Source organism: Solenopsis invicta, chromosome 9 (genome assembly GCF_016802725.1).
Source record: "Solenopsis invicta isolate M01_SB chromosome 9, UNIL_Sinv_3.0, whole genome shotgun sequence".
NCBI classification, from domain to species: Eukaryota; Metazoa; Arthropoda; class Insecta; order Hymenoptera; family Formicidae; genus Solenopsis; species Solenopsis invicta.
In genome coordinates this window covers 7,293,003-7,311,563 of record NC_052672.1, presented here as the reverse complement: position 1 = coordinate 7,311,563, position 18,561 = coordinate 7,293,003, and the positions used below count along the sequence as shown (strand labels likewise).

Here is an 18,561-nt window from a genome sequence, read left to right as displayed (position 1 = left end):
TTATATTTATTATATAAAATTGTTCATGATTCTTATAAATAAAAACTTTTAATGCAGAAAGTATAAATTAACTGACGCAAAAAATAAAATTTGCTGAAACATAAATAAAAAATGAAAATTTATTAAACTAATTAAATATTAGCAAAGTGTATCCGTTTATGCATTGCATAAAATTTCTCGATTTGAATAAAGATACGCGATTTGAATAAAGATATTATTACAGATATACTCGCTATTGTGTGTCATCTCGCAGTATCAAGAATATTCAGCTGGTCGTGGCACTGCTGCGCACGAATACAGGGTCAGTATTTTAAAAATTATATAGAGAAAAAAAACATAAAATAAAACAAGAAAAAAGTTAAGTAAAATTATTCACTTATATTATTTTATTTACAAATATTTTATCTAAAATGTAATTATCAAATCCGTATGCCCTATCAGTAATTCTGAAACAACAGATTTAGCATTAACAATAAGACAGTTCCCAAATTAATATGACAAATTATTTTATCTTTTAATAACGTAAAAGAAAGTTTCTCTAATGTAAAAGTATTAAATAAATAATGGTTTTAAAAAATTACTATTCTTATTAATAAATTAAAATTTTGTTGCAACATATGTATATGTATATGTATATGTATATATATGTATGTATATATATATATATATAATAGAGATATGAAAATATTTTTACGTTTAGACATAATTTTAATTAATACAATTATTATTATATATTTGTATATTGATTATTAATACATAATTATTTATAAATTTATTTGATTTATTAATTAGAGCCAGTTACTTTTATTCTTTTACAATTATTCCTATTATAAAATATGATATAATACAAAGAAACCTTTTATTTAAAGTAATTCGCCAATAATAGAGGAAAATGCTAAGAATCTTAAGTAGTTCTCTTTGCGCAAAATATTCCAAAGTATATTTAACTTCACTCTGTACAAAATTGAGTCGCACAATTATGTGATAAGCACCAAGAACCTTTAATTGGATTTCAGTATTGTTAGACGTATTTAAGGCTGAATCTTGATGGCAATTCTATTTTCATGTAACATAATTTTAATTCATCGGATTATTATTATGTCGCAACATAATAATAGTTTATTGATAAGAATGGCAGTTCTTTTTAGGCAATTACATTTTTAACATTTTTACATTAGAAAACACTTTTTTGTGCTTTTAAGAAGTAAAATGGTTTATCATAAATTAATCATACAGACAATTGTAAATTCCTACAATAGTAAAAAGTATAAAAAACTAAATAAAAAGATAGTTGAAATCTATGAAAAAGGTACAATTAAATGTTGTCCGAAAGCTTAGCAAGCAAAAACGGAATTCAGAGCCATTGTTACATCAATAATGTCGTAATCAATATTCCGAGAGAATCGATTATCTGTCGGATTCTGATATATACTTGTAATCCTCTTTTTACGTCGAAAAGATATGCCGCATTAAATTCTTTTCTTTTATAAATTTTTTTTTATTATAAATATATTAAAAATTATTATCTGCACATATATATATATATATATATATATATATATATATAAATTAAATTTTCTCATATTTTTAGCAGTTTCCATAAAAATCAACGTACTAACAATATTTTTTTAGCTTCTTAACAAGCAACTTCTATTGTTGCTTTACTAAATCCACATTTTTTGTAAAATAAGTCCCGATACAGCACCGAAAATTTTCGAAAGTATCTCAGAAATATTTCAATTAAAAAGTAAATTATTTCATAAAAATTACAAAATATGTCTAAAGAAGCTTTTCTGAAACAGCTTTGGAATAGCAAAATGTTTACATATTCTTCACTTGAAACCTTATAGAAGAACTATTGAAAAGTTATTGAAAAAATCTACAACTGTTCTGAAATATTACGGAAAAGTTATTAAAATTATTAAAACTTTTTTACTGATCATAATTATTTGAATAAGTGTAACATATAACTTTATTTTTTAGTCCTTGAAGGTTTGTACTAATTTTTTAATCTACTGAGCCTATACATTTGTATTTGTAAACGTCAATTATAATAAATTTGAATATCATTTCTAAAGTACTTTAACTTTATTTTTTAATAAAATTAAAGTAATATATACTTTAAAAATAATATTTAAATGTATTATATTTATAAAATTGCAATATAAAAAATTATAATAAAAGTTATTTATAAAATATACTTTGTTTTTACACTATACGTATTTATTTTGTATTTAAATCTCATTAATAAATATAAATGTAATTTTTTTAATGTGATTTATAAAATAAATATATAATATATACGTAAAATAAAAATATTCTATTTTTTTATATAAGAACTTTAAAAAAAAGCTATATTGTTATATTTATTAAGAAGGTCAACACGTTCAGGGAGCAAATTGTCATGCTATTGTTTAACTTTGTACAATTTAAAATGTGTACAGTCGATTAAAATGTTAAATAAGAACTTAAAAAAGAACTTAAGTATGTGTTCTTATATTGGTGTGATAATACGCCCAAGTTTAAAAAGAATGAGGAAGTATCTCAGAGATACTACAATACAAATGATTATAATGTGACACTGCAAAAAATTCAGTAAATTTACATATAATAAATATAAAAATTATAATTAGTCCCATAAATATAAAAAGATCAGATAATTTTATAGAAATTATGTTATTCCACAAAAATATGTAAATTTGCTTTTATTAAGTAAGTATATCTTATTTTATACAGAAAATTACGTATATAACATTTAAATATTATATGTAATTATCTAAAATTTTGTAAAATTACGTAATGCAACAATATTTCATATGTCTCTGTGAAATATAATGCGATTAACGTTTATTGTGCATGCGTGAAAACTCTACCCACCTAGCATCACTATGCGCGGGCACAGTAAATAGCTATTCTATTGTTTATAACATGAATGATAGAGAGACAATATTTGAATGTGTAATACGTAATACAATTGCAATACGTATTGACCTTATCATACCTATAACTTTCCATACATGTTGTAAATTTACTTCTGCTGAATTACAGATTACAAAATTAATCTTATTCTCGTATATTGCAAATTTACTAATACGTAGAAATTTAAAACTATTTAGTACACCTATTACAGTGCGTAATTTTGAGAAAAATTTTTTACAGTGTATACAAAGTTTACAAAATCACTTTCATAACAACGTCAAAATGACATAAAAATAAATTATGGTTATTGATCGAAAAATGACTTTTAATAATTATTTTGGAACTCATTTTGTCGTCATTTTAATGTTATAATGATTTTTGTTTTGCTTGGGTATGTTTGAAACTATATGTGATAGATTTTAAAAACCTTTCTGTTGCAACGTTTCATATAACAAGATTTTAAAGACATTTTCATTACATTTTTTTATAACATTTTGCAGAGTTCTTTTAGAATTGTTGTGCACATGAATTGTGAAAAGTTGAAAGTTTTATGAAAACTTTCCACAACAATCGAAGCTGTATAGGATATGACTCTTTTTCCCCATGCAGTACATATATGTATACGTCTCATACAGTAGATATCCTTTGAAGGTTCCAGTAGTGAGATACATGACTCAACCACCAACTACGACCGCTACCACATCGTGTCCAAGTTCACGAAGAGGCGTGACCAATAACGAGACAAAAGCAACACCGACTCAGAGTCCCACAATATGTCACAATCCTCTGTTATCGGAGAAAAGTCCGAGTACCGGGAGTCGGGTATCACGAAAACATGTACAGTTTCCATCATCGAGTCAGATAGAGAGGCCAGGTGAGCATACCTTTATTTCCAGATATACATGCATTTCTTGTTTCGGAAAGAACTAAAAATAAAGTTACAAATCCAGCGTGAGAAACGTCGTATCTTTGTTATTATGGATGAAACATCGCGCTCTCATACTTTGCGACACGGGCCATTTTCATAAATCAACCCTCTAAAACTTGCATGACAAGTTTCTCTTGTCATAGCTCTCAACGCTTGTCACTAAAAATTGGAGCATGGAGCGATTTCGTCAACTCGAGTTTATTTATAGAATAACTAAATTCAGACTCGCAATAAAACTTTGCAGAAATCTTCTAGAATACTTAAAGTACAAAACATAGAGAATTTCATCATTATTTTTTTAAATAATTTAATTTTTAATAACAAATACAGTATAATTAATTAGTATCCAGATTCTGGAAATTTTAACAACAATTAATAATTGGAAAATAGTCTAATGAGAGTCAACGTGTGTAGAAATGCACAAGTATTAATATTAAATCATTTATTCATTTCTAAATTACAAATGAACATTTTGACTCGCTTTGGAGTCATCTTCAGAGTATCAATAAAAAATAAAAAATAAAAAATTTTAGCCGTCATTTTTATTGATACGCTGAAGATGACTCCAAAGCGAGTCGAAACATTTGTTTGTAATTTAGAAATAAATAAATAATTTAAATAATATTAATAGGTACTCGTGATTGCGCACTTTTACCCGCGCTGATTCTCATTAGCCTATTTTCCAAGTATTAATTGTTGTTAAAATAAAATATACGCTATTAATAAGTTGTTTAAAGAATAATGTATTTTAGTAAATACATGAAAGTATATTAAACATTTATTAAATTTAAAGTTAGCATTATAGTAGTGTAAATATAATAAATACGCAGATAGAACAACATTTAAATTTTAAATTTTATGTCAAAATCTTGCATAAAAATTATAATCTGTAATTATATAATACATTTACAAAAATAGATGTAGAAGTATTGACTTTTTAAATAAAATATTGATAATTGTTTGCTCAATTAACTTCAAAATAGTATTTCGACAAAATTACATACAATGGTGAATCATCTTAATGTTATATTTACAAAATTAAATTTAGAAAGAAATTGTTGAATAATTAAGAAAAATATTTGTAGTTGTATTATGTGTAAAACATTTAAAAATATAATTAATCCAAATACATGGTTTAAAAAAAGAATATTTATTCCTAAATTATAAAGCAGAAATATTGCAGTATGGAATATTACATATTCAATGTGGTAACATTTTAAATAAAGAATTATACCGTTTTTTAAATAATTGTAAAATATTTATATCTGAAATTTACACTTCCTGGTCATATCGGAATTGTTTATATTTCATTTATTACATAATTAGAAAAGATATTTACGTAATCGAAACGCTTATCTTATAATATAAATTATATAATTCTGTATACTTTATGAATTTATCTAATGTATAAATGTTTATAAAATACAATTTTGCAAATAGTATAATCTGCGTCTATAAAACGTCACTAAATTATTGAACAATTAATATGTACACACATATGATTTTACAATTAAAATTTTTTAAAACTAATGAATCTATTTTATTACTATTATATTCTATTTAATCATATTAAAGTAGAGATTTTTAACTTTATATAATAGTAATTAAACTTCCTTTTATAAATGTATTAAGATACCTTATTATACAACTAATACACATTTATGCGTATTTAACAATGCATATAATATTTAATAATTTTATAAATTCTGCTTTAAACTAATATTTTCATAAAACAGGAAACGAGTTTACGGTCATTGCATTTGATGACGATCCAGTGGTTCGGAGAGATTGAGTTTGAACAACGTTCCCAAAGGTAAAAATTTTATTGTATTTTTATATTTCGTTTTAGTACTTGTTTCTATTTCCTGTATAAGTGTAGTAAAAATATTTTTATTAGTATTTTACATTAATTTTACATAATTAATATAATTAATAACTTTAAGATTTATTTTATTATATAAAAACCTTTTTCCTTTATGATTTATTTCTTTTGAATTATTTGTTATTATGCGCATGCATATATGTGATTAGATTTTAAATATTAATTTACAGGTTCTCACGCAAACAAATTGATTCAATGGTCTCTTCTTTATTTTAAAATTATAAATAATACATGAATTGATTTAATATTAATTAATAGATTTTATTATGAGATTTTACATGTTTACCACTCTCTGATTTCATCATTAATATAATATATATTTTGTAGAGGAGAAGGGGATATTACGGGTATTGTGGACATTACGGTTACTCCTAAGCCAATACACAATAACTGACAATTATTATAAGGCATTTTTACTTTTGAACGCACTTAGAATCATTTCCGAGGTACATTTTAATTAATAATTTTACATACTTCCTCATTGTTTTTTAACTTGGGCGTATTATCATACAAATATATGTACACTCTAATGTTTTTTTTTTGTTATTTAACTTTTTATTTGGCTGTACATAGTACTTTGATTTATGCAAAATTAAACAATAATATAGGATTTTGTTAATATAATTTTTAAGCAAAATTTTTATATTGAAATATTTCTTCGATAAATCGATTGTGATTCTAAAGGGCTATTTGTTTAAAATGTTTTAAAATGATATGATCTCTATAAATGTTTCTAAACACAGAAAAATTCTAAACAATGAAAAATTAAAAATATATTTTTGCAACAAAATACTTTGGGTTTTTTTATTTAAACTAATTTTTTAATTTTATTTTTAGGTAAGCCAGATTAGCATCACTTTTCTGCCAATATTATTTAGTGCTACACATTTTTATAAATTACATCCTAATAAATATTTCATTACTTTGAGTCTAGAAACTTAAATAACACTCTTAAATAATACTTTGACGAATGTAATCGTCCAAGTCTCAACATAAAATATTGTTTATTAACAAAGTTATTGAATAAAATAAAAATGAGTGCTATATTGCTTTTTTCTTCTTTATTAATAATTACACAAGCATATAATAAAAAAAGTGTTATGCGCAAAAAATTAAACCTATGTTTCTCTATATATTTTGACGTCCTGACAAATATGACTTCAGAATTGCTCCATCAGGTCAAGATTTTTTTTTTTATCGGGCTAAATAGTGTGTAATTTTAATGAACATTTAGCAATTTTTTGAGTGTAAAAAAAATCTTGATCTGATGAAGCAATTCTGAAGTCATATTCGGTTTCAGAGCGTCAAAATACATAAGAAAACATAGGTCTATCGCACATAATACTTTTTTTTGTGTAGCTGTGTTATTAGAGATTTTTAATCACAAAGTGCTTAATATTAAAAATTCATAAAAATATAAAATTAAATTAAATATTTTCTTTTTTTGTTTTAATTACACAATTTTAAAGATATTAAAAATGGCAATTAATAGTTTAAAGAAAATGTAATTTCTTAATTTTTCGAAATAAGCATTGCCTTTAAAAGTGCAAATAAATTTAATAAAACATAGTACTTTTTCACTATATTAATTTTACTATTTATCATTTAATTAATTTAATAATTCAGTCAGTTACAGGAAATTTCAAATTTAAACAAACAGAGTATACGTATCTTGGAAAAATTTTGTCTTGTATCTAGTCTAGAAGAGGAATCGGCGTTGGATCGTCCTGATATAAATAACATGCAGAGACATATTCGATGGCACGGAGTGCATAATATATTTTGTGTGAGTGTAAATTCGGAGTTACTGTAATTTTCAAATATGTAGAAAATATTTTTATTTTGAAGATATTTTAACAAATATTACAAATATTTTAAGAATTGTTTACGTTTCATATTAGACATGTAAAAGTTGTATCTATTTAAAAAATAGCAGATCTTTTACTTTCAATAGTTAACGATTTATGTAAAGATTCAACAATGTTTTATAATATTTGTTGAATCTTTACCTAAATCCTTAAAAAATATGTGAGGAATCTGTTGAGTAATTGACAAGTGAAGGAAAATAATGTAGTACAAAACACATTATTGCCTTCGTATACATACAATAAATAAACTCTAGTTCTATAAATACGCTAGTTCTATAAAATTTATGTTTATGTATATGCATGTAGCTACGAATAATGACAGTATTATTATATAATAAGATACAGTAAATGCCACTAACAAATCCTTCTCACAATTAATATTCGCTGAATTAAATTCTAATAACATGGATGATGCATACACATTGTACACTGACAACAATGATAATTCTACTACTAACAACAAAAATTATAATAATAACAGTCTTGTAATGCATACTTCTGTAATAAATCCAGACAAGTGCATGCGTGCGTTTACCAACGTACGTTTATCTTTGATTTTTATATTTGTGCTCAATGAAGCACGTAGGCTATCGAACTGTAGGCAAAAATTTTTGTGTGCTATGTGAGTTGTGCGCAATAATGTCATGTGTGCAAATTGCAAAACGTACATTCGTTTCTCAATTTAATATTTGTGCGCAATAGACCTTGTAGACTATCGAACTGTAGGCAAAAATTTTTGTGTACAATACATTTTGTGGATAAAAGATTTTGCGTACGAAAGATTTGTAGGCAAACGTGCGTTCGACGCTGTAAGCAATCAATTTTGTAGGCAATTGGGACCCTTCCAAAAAATTGGTGTAGTGAACACCCACTCATAGTGAAATTTCTCCATTGTGAGTATTTTATTTCAAATAAATTATTTATTTCTTTAAAAAGTTATTTATTTTATAATTTCTAATCCTTAAATTGCTTTTAATTTTAAAATGTTCAATATAAGCATTTTATAATATTTTTATTAACTTTTTATTTAACACACTAAAATATATTTTATTACTATTATTGCGCCCGTATGTCGCGCTTGTGGCCGTGAACTCGAAGATTTCACGGTCATCCCGATATTTGATGACCGGAAGACAGAGATCGATATTAAACAAGAGAGAGAGTAGCTTGTTGGCGACGTTGTTTTCCTGAGTTTCGCCTTGCGTTTGTACGCTTGATTACGTTCACTTCTGTATTTACTCGTTTAAATAAAGCTAAAGTTCCTAAGTGTAATCTACTGAGTGTTTCTTTGAGCTCGTGAGAGCATTTGCGAGTGCTCACTATATTTATCAATTTACTTTTGTAACACCTCTATTACAAGGCGGTGTCTGAATTTAACCATTACTGCCTAATATACCATTTTAGTTTGTTACATTGACATTGCGTACAATGTTACAAACTACATATTTTAAAACGTTACATGTTGTTAAATATTAATATAGTAATGTTATTAAAATAATATTTTACTTGCTAGGAATAAATTGAAATCGAATGTTTAAGTAAATGGTATAAAACTTGCGATAAACAAAAAAACACAATGATATAACAAATTAATCAAGATATGGATGAATAGAGGTAGATGCAAAAATACCATAATTGTTATTATAAAGAAGGTTTAATATATCAATACATATACATTACACATTGGCTATAGTTATACAAGAAACGTACAACCTATATGAAGTTCGTTAGAAAAAAAATACAAATAATTTGAAAATATAGGCACAAACTATTTTTTATTAATTTTAGGCACACATTAGGCTTAGATCTTTTTTATCTAATGTAGAAAAACATACAGACTATCCACTGATTACAATAATTAAAAAATTATAATTATGTGGGTTAGACGTTTCTTGCATAAGTATGATCAATTATATTCACGCATTATTTTAGAAATTATCATGTAATAATATTTCTTATTATTTACAGTTAAATTATTGTATATTCTGAAAGAAAAATTCAGCATCTATATACTCGGGTGACACCAAATTAATTATTTAAACTTAAATTTTTTGATTACACGACTCAGAATAATGTATTTTGTTAAAATAAGCTCTCTTAAGTTATTTAGAATTGTTTTAAAATTTATTGCAGCAATCATTAAAATATTACTTTTTTTAAATATTTATTTCTTAATAATTCTTCTCATGAATGAGTATTGTTATTTTTACAATATAATATATTTACAAAATGTGCTTCAAAATTAAAGGAAAAGTTGATTATGTTATCATTAAAAAGTTACAAAAAAATTACGTGTTTGTTTTTTAGATCGTATTTGAAGTTCCGCTTCTTTTTCCGGACTACAATTCACTATATGATTCAGTACACTCAGTAATACCCGAGGGGGTAACCACTAGCTAAAATGTTGTCCCACAGATTACATGGTTTCATCTGATTGCAAATGATTTTATTATGATTTCCGGTGATTTTATATGATTTCATAATGATCTCTGGTGACTTGATCTGATTACACAATAATTTTTCGCGATTGGAAGTCGTGATGATTTCATTAAAATCTCTAATAACTTCATATGATTTCATATATATATAATACATTTACATAAGTATTTCTCAATAAAAAATATATAGAGAACAACTAAACAGAAAGTTACAAAAAGGCATTAGAAGAAAGAAGAAACGTCGTATCTTTGCTGTCACGAAAACATCGCGCACGCATACTTTACGGCACGTGCCATTTTCATAAATCAATCTGCTAAAAGTCTCATATCAATTTTCATTTATCACAGCTCTCCTCGGTTGTCACTGAAAATTGAAGTATTGATTTCTTCTCGACTCAAATTTAAGAAAAAATCATGAAGATGAAATGTATGAAATATTCCAAATATCACGGGAAATATCGCGTTTTTTAAATGAAGCCAAATGTTGGTTCAAACATGTCTTTTACATTATCAAAGAAATCATAATTAAATATTTTATTATATCTGAAGATTTATATGTGCACTAAATAAACTCTTTGCAATGGATGTAAACAGTATAGCAAAAACCGCTGTAATTAAAGAAACTTTAATAAGAAATTGTTTACCTCGGCTTTTGACTCTTTTACACAGCAGTCAAGTAATTGGATTCATATTTTGTCTCAGTAGAACTAAGAATCTATGTATTGGCAAAAACATAGTTTAAAGCTGTTTCTAAAAAATATTGCAAATCAGGACAAATAGACTTCCGAACCAACACTGTAAGATTATAAAGTAATTTGCTACACTGCACTACTTAATAATGAGTATAATGTGCATAACATTATAAAATTATCTCGTGAGAAATTCTTTTTTTATTAACAGAACAATAAGAACTCCTAAGTAAGAAGAAAATCAAACTAAAAAAGAGAGGCTAAAGAGTGTAATATTAGTACACAGATTAAATTTAATTATTGAACATCTTAATATTTAATATATCATATATTATTAAATTATTATATATATAACATACATATGATAACAAGTTTCAGCTCTATTTTGAGTCATTTTCAGATTTCAACGTTAAAAGGAAATCGAAAAAGTAATATATATCAAACACTAACTCAGTGCTTGTTTTTTATGATAATAAATAAATACTTTAATTACTATTACTACATTCTAACGTTTATTTGAATCAAAATATTTATAAACTAATTAATTTTTTATTAACTTTTTTTATTTTTATTGTAATTTTATACATTAACTATTCTATTGACTGCTTACTTTTTTATATTATGATAAATTTATTTTCCATTTCTTATCTGTGGTGTCACGTCTCATAGATTTTAATGTCACATACTTGAATTTATTTCCATATGGCTAGTTAGTCATTATGAATGACATATTGATAACTCTTTAGATGACTCGTCACGGAGCATCATAATTATACATAATTATACTTTATAATAGGAATGACAATGATAATTTTTTTTTAAGTATGATTCTTTAACGCCATATTGTAAAGTCTTTAAAAGTTTTTTGTTGCAAAGATATGATTTTTAAAAACAAGGTGAATTTTTATACTCCCAAAAATATCTCACATTCCCTTTGTTGCATAATTATACTTTTTAAAAGAAATGACAATGCCACAATTTTTTTAAAATATGACTCTTTAGCCTTAAAACGCCATATTTTAAAGTCTTTAAAAGTTTTTTATTGCAAGATATGATTTTTTTTAATAAAAATGGATTTTTAAACAACTTTTTATTTTTGCTTAATGATTTTTCCTTTATAACAATAAATCATTTTTTGGCAATGCCGATTGTGCAGTCACATTTCGGAGATTCTAAGAACTTTTATTAGAAAAGGAAAATTGTTAAAAAATATTGATTAAAGCTAAAGTTATAGCTTCTCATACTTAAAAAATTTCCCAAACCGGCAAATGTATTTACGAATTTTACGGGAATCGGCACCAGACGTCTTAAAATTTCTCCATTTCTAATTTGATTCTTTTTTTATATCACTTGATTATTCAATCAAGTATTCTTTCGAAGATGATTGAATGAGCTAATTAGATTCGTTAAAATTTGTATCTTTTTGCTTAATAAAGTTTGCAATATAAATATTGGATAGACAGAGAAATGCTTTGAAATATAAGTACCATTGTACATGAATGTTTCAGAATCCAATAGCAGAGATCCTAGTAAAATATTCATCGACAATTGAGCGCAACGCAAGGGCCTGACAGCAACCCAACGATTCTATAACGATTGTGAATATCAATTTTCCCCGACGACAACAAGCATAATCATTGCTCATAAGAAAAATATAGACTTTGAAGCATAATTACATTTAATTATTAATATTCCAAATATGTATGTGATATTGTACGATCTCGGTGAAGAATCTATTATATTATTATTGTTGTAAATATATTGAAATTTATTGATGGATAAAGGAAAATCTCATAAATATCAATTTATTTATCTTTCTTCCACTTTATAATAAGAATCCGCAAGAGAACAAAATATTAGAAATTTCTCAATCCCATGGTAATTTCAGAGACGTAAGTAATAAAAAAAAAAAAAAAAAATTGAAGAAACATGTTAATAAATATAGAAAAAGTGTAAAAAATAAAAAAAAGTGGAATACGGAAAAAGAAATATATAAAGATTTAAAAATGCTATTAAAAACCTTTACTAAAAAATATACTGAAATTTTGCATGTAAAAATGCCCTTTAAAGTTTGGTGTAAATTTGAATCACCAATTTACGTTTAACATTAAAATGAAAATTAATCTCAAACAAAAAAGATTAATCTTTATATTTGTCAGTTAACAATCCAAAACGATTACTAAAATTATAGACACCACCAGCATTATTTGACTTTTATTCTAGTGAAAACAAAAATTGTAGTGTAAGTTGAAAAGAGGAGTAAAAGAAGCGTTTCAAAACTTTTAATAAACGAAATTTGAAAAGTACCGGTTTTTGTCACTCCTTTTACATTCGACTGACGTCCTCTCCAATTTTTATTTTTACTAGGATGAAATCTGCGAAAGCAACTCATTAGAATTTCATTAGCGTTTCTCAAGGTACACTTTATGTGGTGGTTGCCGGTCAGATTTTGCACATAGTGTGTCATCTGCATAGTACATATTGGGTAATGCATTGGGTAAATTTCATTTTTAAAGAATCTTGTAAATTTGCTTATAAAGTCGTGTAATTCGTAAAACATTATACATATGTATAAAAATAAAAAAGAGCGTTTTATACGAAAAATGTTTTACTCTTTGTCAACTCAAAAAAATTTTGTTATGGTGGTAAAAGTACATAATTTTAGAAAACAAAATAATGTTTTTGTTTTCATATATAACATTGTAGAGATAAATAACTTTATAAGCGATCAAAATATCGCATATTAAACTTTCAAACTTCAGAATAGTTTTTTAAATTTCTGTCTGCGATGGATTTTCAACGTCGATTGTAAATAATGCAGATTTACTTCAAAGTCGTGTGGTTTGGTAAAAAAAAATCGTACTAAAATTAAAAGAAAAGCATTTCTTAAGCAAAACTATGTACTTCTTTGTAAAAGTATTAAATATCAATTTATTTATCTTTTCACTTTTTGAGAAAATATTGTTTATCAAGCTGCAGAGCGTTAAATGCGCAAATTTTTAAAGAACAAAATAACGCGATTATTTTTTAAATACAAAGAACTACAAAGAAAAAAGATTTTCAAAAAGAGCCTAAATTAAGCATATTAAAGTACAAATTTCAAAGTTTGAAAATATTTTTTTTTAGCTTTTTCTACGATAATTTTTTACTGAGTTGCAGAAGTCTGGATATTGCGTACAGTGTACACAACATACTAATTTTTTTATTATTTTAATAGTGTACACTGTACACAATTAAAATACCCAATGTAACTTTGGATATTTTAAAAGACTTAATAGTGTTTCTATTTATCATTGAGTATATAAGTTCATTCAGAATATTATAGTTTATTTTTTTACATAAACTTGTTCAAGAATTTTTTAACATATTGTTATTTGATTCAGTGCCATTATCTTTATTGAACCATATTCTAAAATATTTGAAGTACGTTCCGTAATTTTTTTGTTCAATACAGATGGATAGTTTTAAAATGGCATTTAAAAATTAACTGGCCAATTTGACCTAATGTAACATAATAAATATGTTACAAAAGATAAATATAACAACAAAGGTTTAAATGAATTAATTTTTAACTGTTATTTGTTAAAAACACAAATTTTGACTTATTATCCGGAAAACATTTTTCATGTACAGTTATATTAATTATAGATAATTATATATGTTATTATATGTATATGATTATGTCAAATATTTGTTTATGTAAAAAAAAGATTATGAAAGAAAAAATACATTCTTGTTAAACAAAAAAATATAGTATTTTTTTAAGGAAATGGTTAATTACAAGCAAAGTAATAGATCATACAATTACAAATAAATAAAGATTTATTTCTAACAAATATTACATAATACGTTTTGACTATACTTGGAGTTTTTTAACCCGCATATTAAATAATATATATATAATATTTAAGCCATAAACATCATACATTCTAAAAGCCCATATCAGTATGACACAATTATTTGTAAGACACAACATAATATTTTTTTGTTATTTCATATATAAACATGATCTACAAAAAAAATATTAAATTGTTTGAGGATTAATATTGTAATTGTTTTGAGTAAACTAATTCAAAAGCTTACAAATTTCTAATTTAATATAAATAATATTTTTCAAAATTAACTTTTAATTTGAGTTAGTTTAGCCTTAATGTAACTTTTAACTAAATAATTTTTGTTCATATTGCTAAATTAATTTTATAAGCCATTAACTTTAATTTAATTGAGTTAAAAAGTATATTCACTTACACAACTATACATTTAACAATAATACAAATTAAGGATGTAGATCACGTCAAGTGAATTAATTACAAGTACAAATCCGAAAGATGCTTTCCTCGATTAAATGCAAACAATTTGCAAATATCCTTCAAAGATTCGTCAAAGAAAAATCGACGCTTGAATATATTTTATTTTTGATTTTCTGTTTTAACAAGCCAATTTCTCTTGTATCTGCTCCAGAGTTTTGCCTTTGGTTTCAGGAACATAGAGAAGCGTGAATAGAGCACCAGCGAGACTGCTCGCGGTGAATATCCAGAATGGCGTATGTATACCAGCACTTATAACCGAATATAATTTTGCTACTACAAAGGCTGTGATATTGCATACCATTATTCCTATTGTATTGCCGAGGGCTTTTACGTTTGTGAAGAACAATTCGCTGGCCATAGTGAATGGTAACGCTGCCAAACCCAAGGCATACATAATCACGTACAGGATCACGCCGGTGGCTGGCAACCACACTATATTGTTGATATCTACGTGATTGTATTGAAGATGAAAATATGATGCAACCACGGCAGTTAAGCACGCTGTACCGATGGTGGAGATTGTGAGCAATGGCTTCCTGCTGCTACGATCGGTGATCATCATGCAGACAATTGTACAGACTACCTGCATTATCTGCTTTACCTGCCCAGTATCATAGTCAAATACTTGCCTTCTAGTTTACCGTTCGCCTGATCGAAAATCGTTTGAACATACTGTAACACGGCTTGAGTGCCGCTCAATTGTTGAAAGCGCAGACACATCAACGTTATTAAGGCTCTGTGAAATCATTCGAACGAATTTATCAAGTTAATATTAAATTAATACTTAACTTCAGCAAAGCAACAGAGAACACGAAAGAAGGGACAAAGAACAAACAATTAATTTGATAAAAAGTAAAAGAGATAAAATAAGATGAAAAAATGGAAAAATTTTATTAAAACGTTCAGTGATAATAAAGACAATACGTTTCGACTTTATTCGGTCATCATCATTTGCACCCATACACTTTCTAAATCGAAATCGGTGTATTATTCACTGAAAAACAGTGAACAACCTGATTTCAGTGCACTGCCTTTCAGTGATAATACACTGATTCCGTTAAATGAGAGTATCCTCTGTTAAGAAGAAATTCACTAAACGACACTAAATAAATACAATCATAGTTGTAAATATAACAGTAAATCAGTAAGATTTAGAGAGCAGCACAAAATATTAAGAAATATTTCCAGAAGTATTTCTTAAAAGTATTGCAAAAAACATTTTAGAAAAATTATAGTAATATTTTAAAAAAAGGTTTAAAAATCTAAAAATAGTAAAATAATATACACTTAATACGCTTATTTTTCTAAACAATAGAATAGCAAATATTAGATCAAATGAGACGAACTGTTAAAAGATGAAAAAAGCACATTCAATTTTTTTATTAATTTTAAATATACAAGTATGTTTTGATCTAACTTGCAATTAATCATCTTCAGCCTAATTGTGTTAATTTATATACTTAATAAGAATAGAACAAAATATGATAAAGGTAAACAGTACAATGATTGGACGGACTACATATTAATACACTGACACGCGTTCAAAGATGTAAAATTTAATTGCACTTATTTTTATTCATTATATGATACATGTATGAATCATTAATTATGAGAAAAAGTCTAATACTCATAATATTTTATTTTTTTAAATTTTTATATTGATTCGTGAATGATTGTTGACACGGCTACAAATTTGATCGAAATTTGATCATTTTACCTGCGATGTTCTAATAGAAACATAAGTTCACGGAAACCAGCTCATTAGCCAAATCGGCTTTTACAGATTGCTTGATACTATTTGCTTCCTTGTAAACATCTTCTTTTTCTCTCAGTTGAATGAGAGAGTTTATGGCTTTCTGTTTGGCATTGCAACGTATCAAGTAATATGGTGTTTCCGGTGACCAGATGAAAGTGATCCCAAACTAGCATGGTCTCACCAAAGAGATGAAGGCGAGATTTCTCATTGATACAAACGGGCCTATTATGTACTCGATTGAAATGCCAAGATTTGCAGCAACCGTCAACATGGATTCCAAATTACCGCGAACATCTGCTGTCGAAATTTCGCCTAAATATATTGGTGTGGCTATACTCGTATAAATAATACCCATAGCTACTCCAGATGTAAACCTTGAAATATATGGTTCCTGCAAGAATAGAGAAAAGATAAGAAGATAAAGAGAGATTTAATGAGCCAAAAATTAATCTGCCTCGCGCAGTTTATCCTCCACATTTCTATAAAAGTTATAAATTTCATATACTTTTATGAGTAATTTAAAAATTAATTTCAATTTTATTCGTATATTAACTTTAATCCTTACAAAAAAGAAGTACTAAAAATATATTCAATAATAAATTACTGCAAATACTGGCAATATTATTTTGGCTAGTATTTTAGAAATACTGGATAGTACTAGATTACTGAAAGTAATATTTCAGTATTTTATTACTACACACGCAAATATTGAAGTACTTGCTTCAATACTTCGGATGACAGAATAGACCACTAAAACTAGCTATTACTCATTTTCCAATAGTTGAACTACTGGAATACAAAAATAAAATACTAATTGTCAGTAAAAAAATTACTAAACCTCAGTAATAAAAATATTAACCAACTAGTACTTAATACTTTTTTGTAAAGACATAGGAAAACTTTACTAAAAAACAAAAAAAAATTAAAACGTAACATTAAAAATTAAATTTAAAAAAGACAGATGTCTTTTTTGGCCCTGGAATAGCTGATTAAAAGTAAATCTGAATATTTCAAAACATTAACACGAAAAATGCTTCACCGAATTTTAAAGGCGTTTTTTTCGAAATCAGGTTTTCTAACATGACGCGAATGATTCACAAATCCACTCATTAAAAAAATTGATATTTTTGCTTTCAGATTAATAGTACGACTTTTATCGTGCGTTTGACTAGATTCGCGGTACAAGTCTAACTTTGCCATACTAGACTGCGTTATTGAAATTAAAATAAAATAATAACAATTTTTGCACTTTACATTGAATTACGTATTACGTATTAATTTCAAATAATGTATCAATTTTTAATTATATCTTAATTTTTATGGTTTTTAAAATTCCTAATTATACGCCTAAATTCGTCTCTCAAGACCAAAAGACTCACTTAATTCAAAAGAGTATAAAAAGATGTATAAAATTTTTCGTAGAAATTTTTGTTTAGACAAACTTTCTCAGTAAAATTATCAACAATCATTGGATGATATAATTAAATAAACAAATATAGATGTGAACGCTCGTATTTGAGAAACACAGTTAATTAAAAATTAATATAAGAATAAGAATATGCTACAAAAATATATATAAAAAATAGGTACTTAAAAAAACTAAATAATATCAGTTAGAAAAAAATTTAAGTTTTGCGTAATTTATATTGATTAAAACTTATATTGATAAATAAGCAATTCTATTAAAAAAAAAATGTTTTTTTGTAATTATCTCAATATACACATACCAGCTACCGCAGTGAGATATAGCTTCTTCATGATGTTTCCGCTA

The 18,561-nt window shown here is 25.8% G+C and overlaps 1 protein-coding gene and 1 pseudogene across 6 annotated transcripts in view; one reads left to right on the top strand and one right to left on the bottom strand.

Moving 5' to 3' along the window:
• The window catches only part of LOC113004711, a 42,053-nt gene extending 29,531 nt beyond the window's left edge, over positions 1–12,522 (top strand). Inside the window, exons 7-14 of one of the 6 annotated variants that reach the window (XR_005575519.1) lie at positions 224–301; positions 3,571–3,793; positions 5,584–5,660; positions 6,057–6,175; positions 7,356–7,515; positions 8,427–8,494; positions 9,708–9,711; positions 12,233–12,522. Coding sequence is in view for 1 of the 6 variants with exons in the window: in XM_026138900.2 (XP_025994685.1) it covers positions 224–301; positions 3,571–3,793; positions 5,584–5,639 (357 nt within the window). In the remaining 5 variants the exon portion in view is untranslated. The remainder of the gene's footprint in view (positions 1–223; positions 302–3,570; positions 3,794–5,583; positions 5,661–6,056; positions 6,176–7,355; positions 7,516–8,426; positions 8,495–9,707; positions 9,712–12,232) is intronic. The other 5 variants (XR_005575518.1, XR_005575520.1, XR_003269172.2 and 2 more) reach the window with 5 other exon arrangements.
• A 2,500-nt stretch (positions 12,523–15,022) lies between these two features.
• Positions 15,023–17,220, bottom strand: LOC105198902 (annotated as a pseudogene).
• Positions 17,221–18,561: the final 1,341 nt, after the last annotated feature.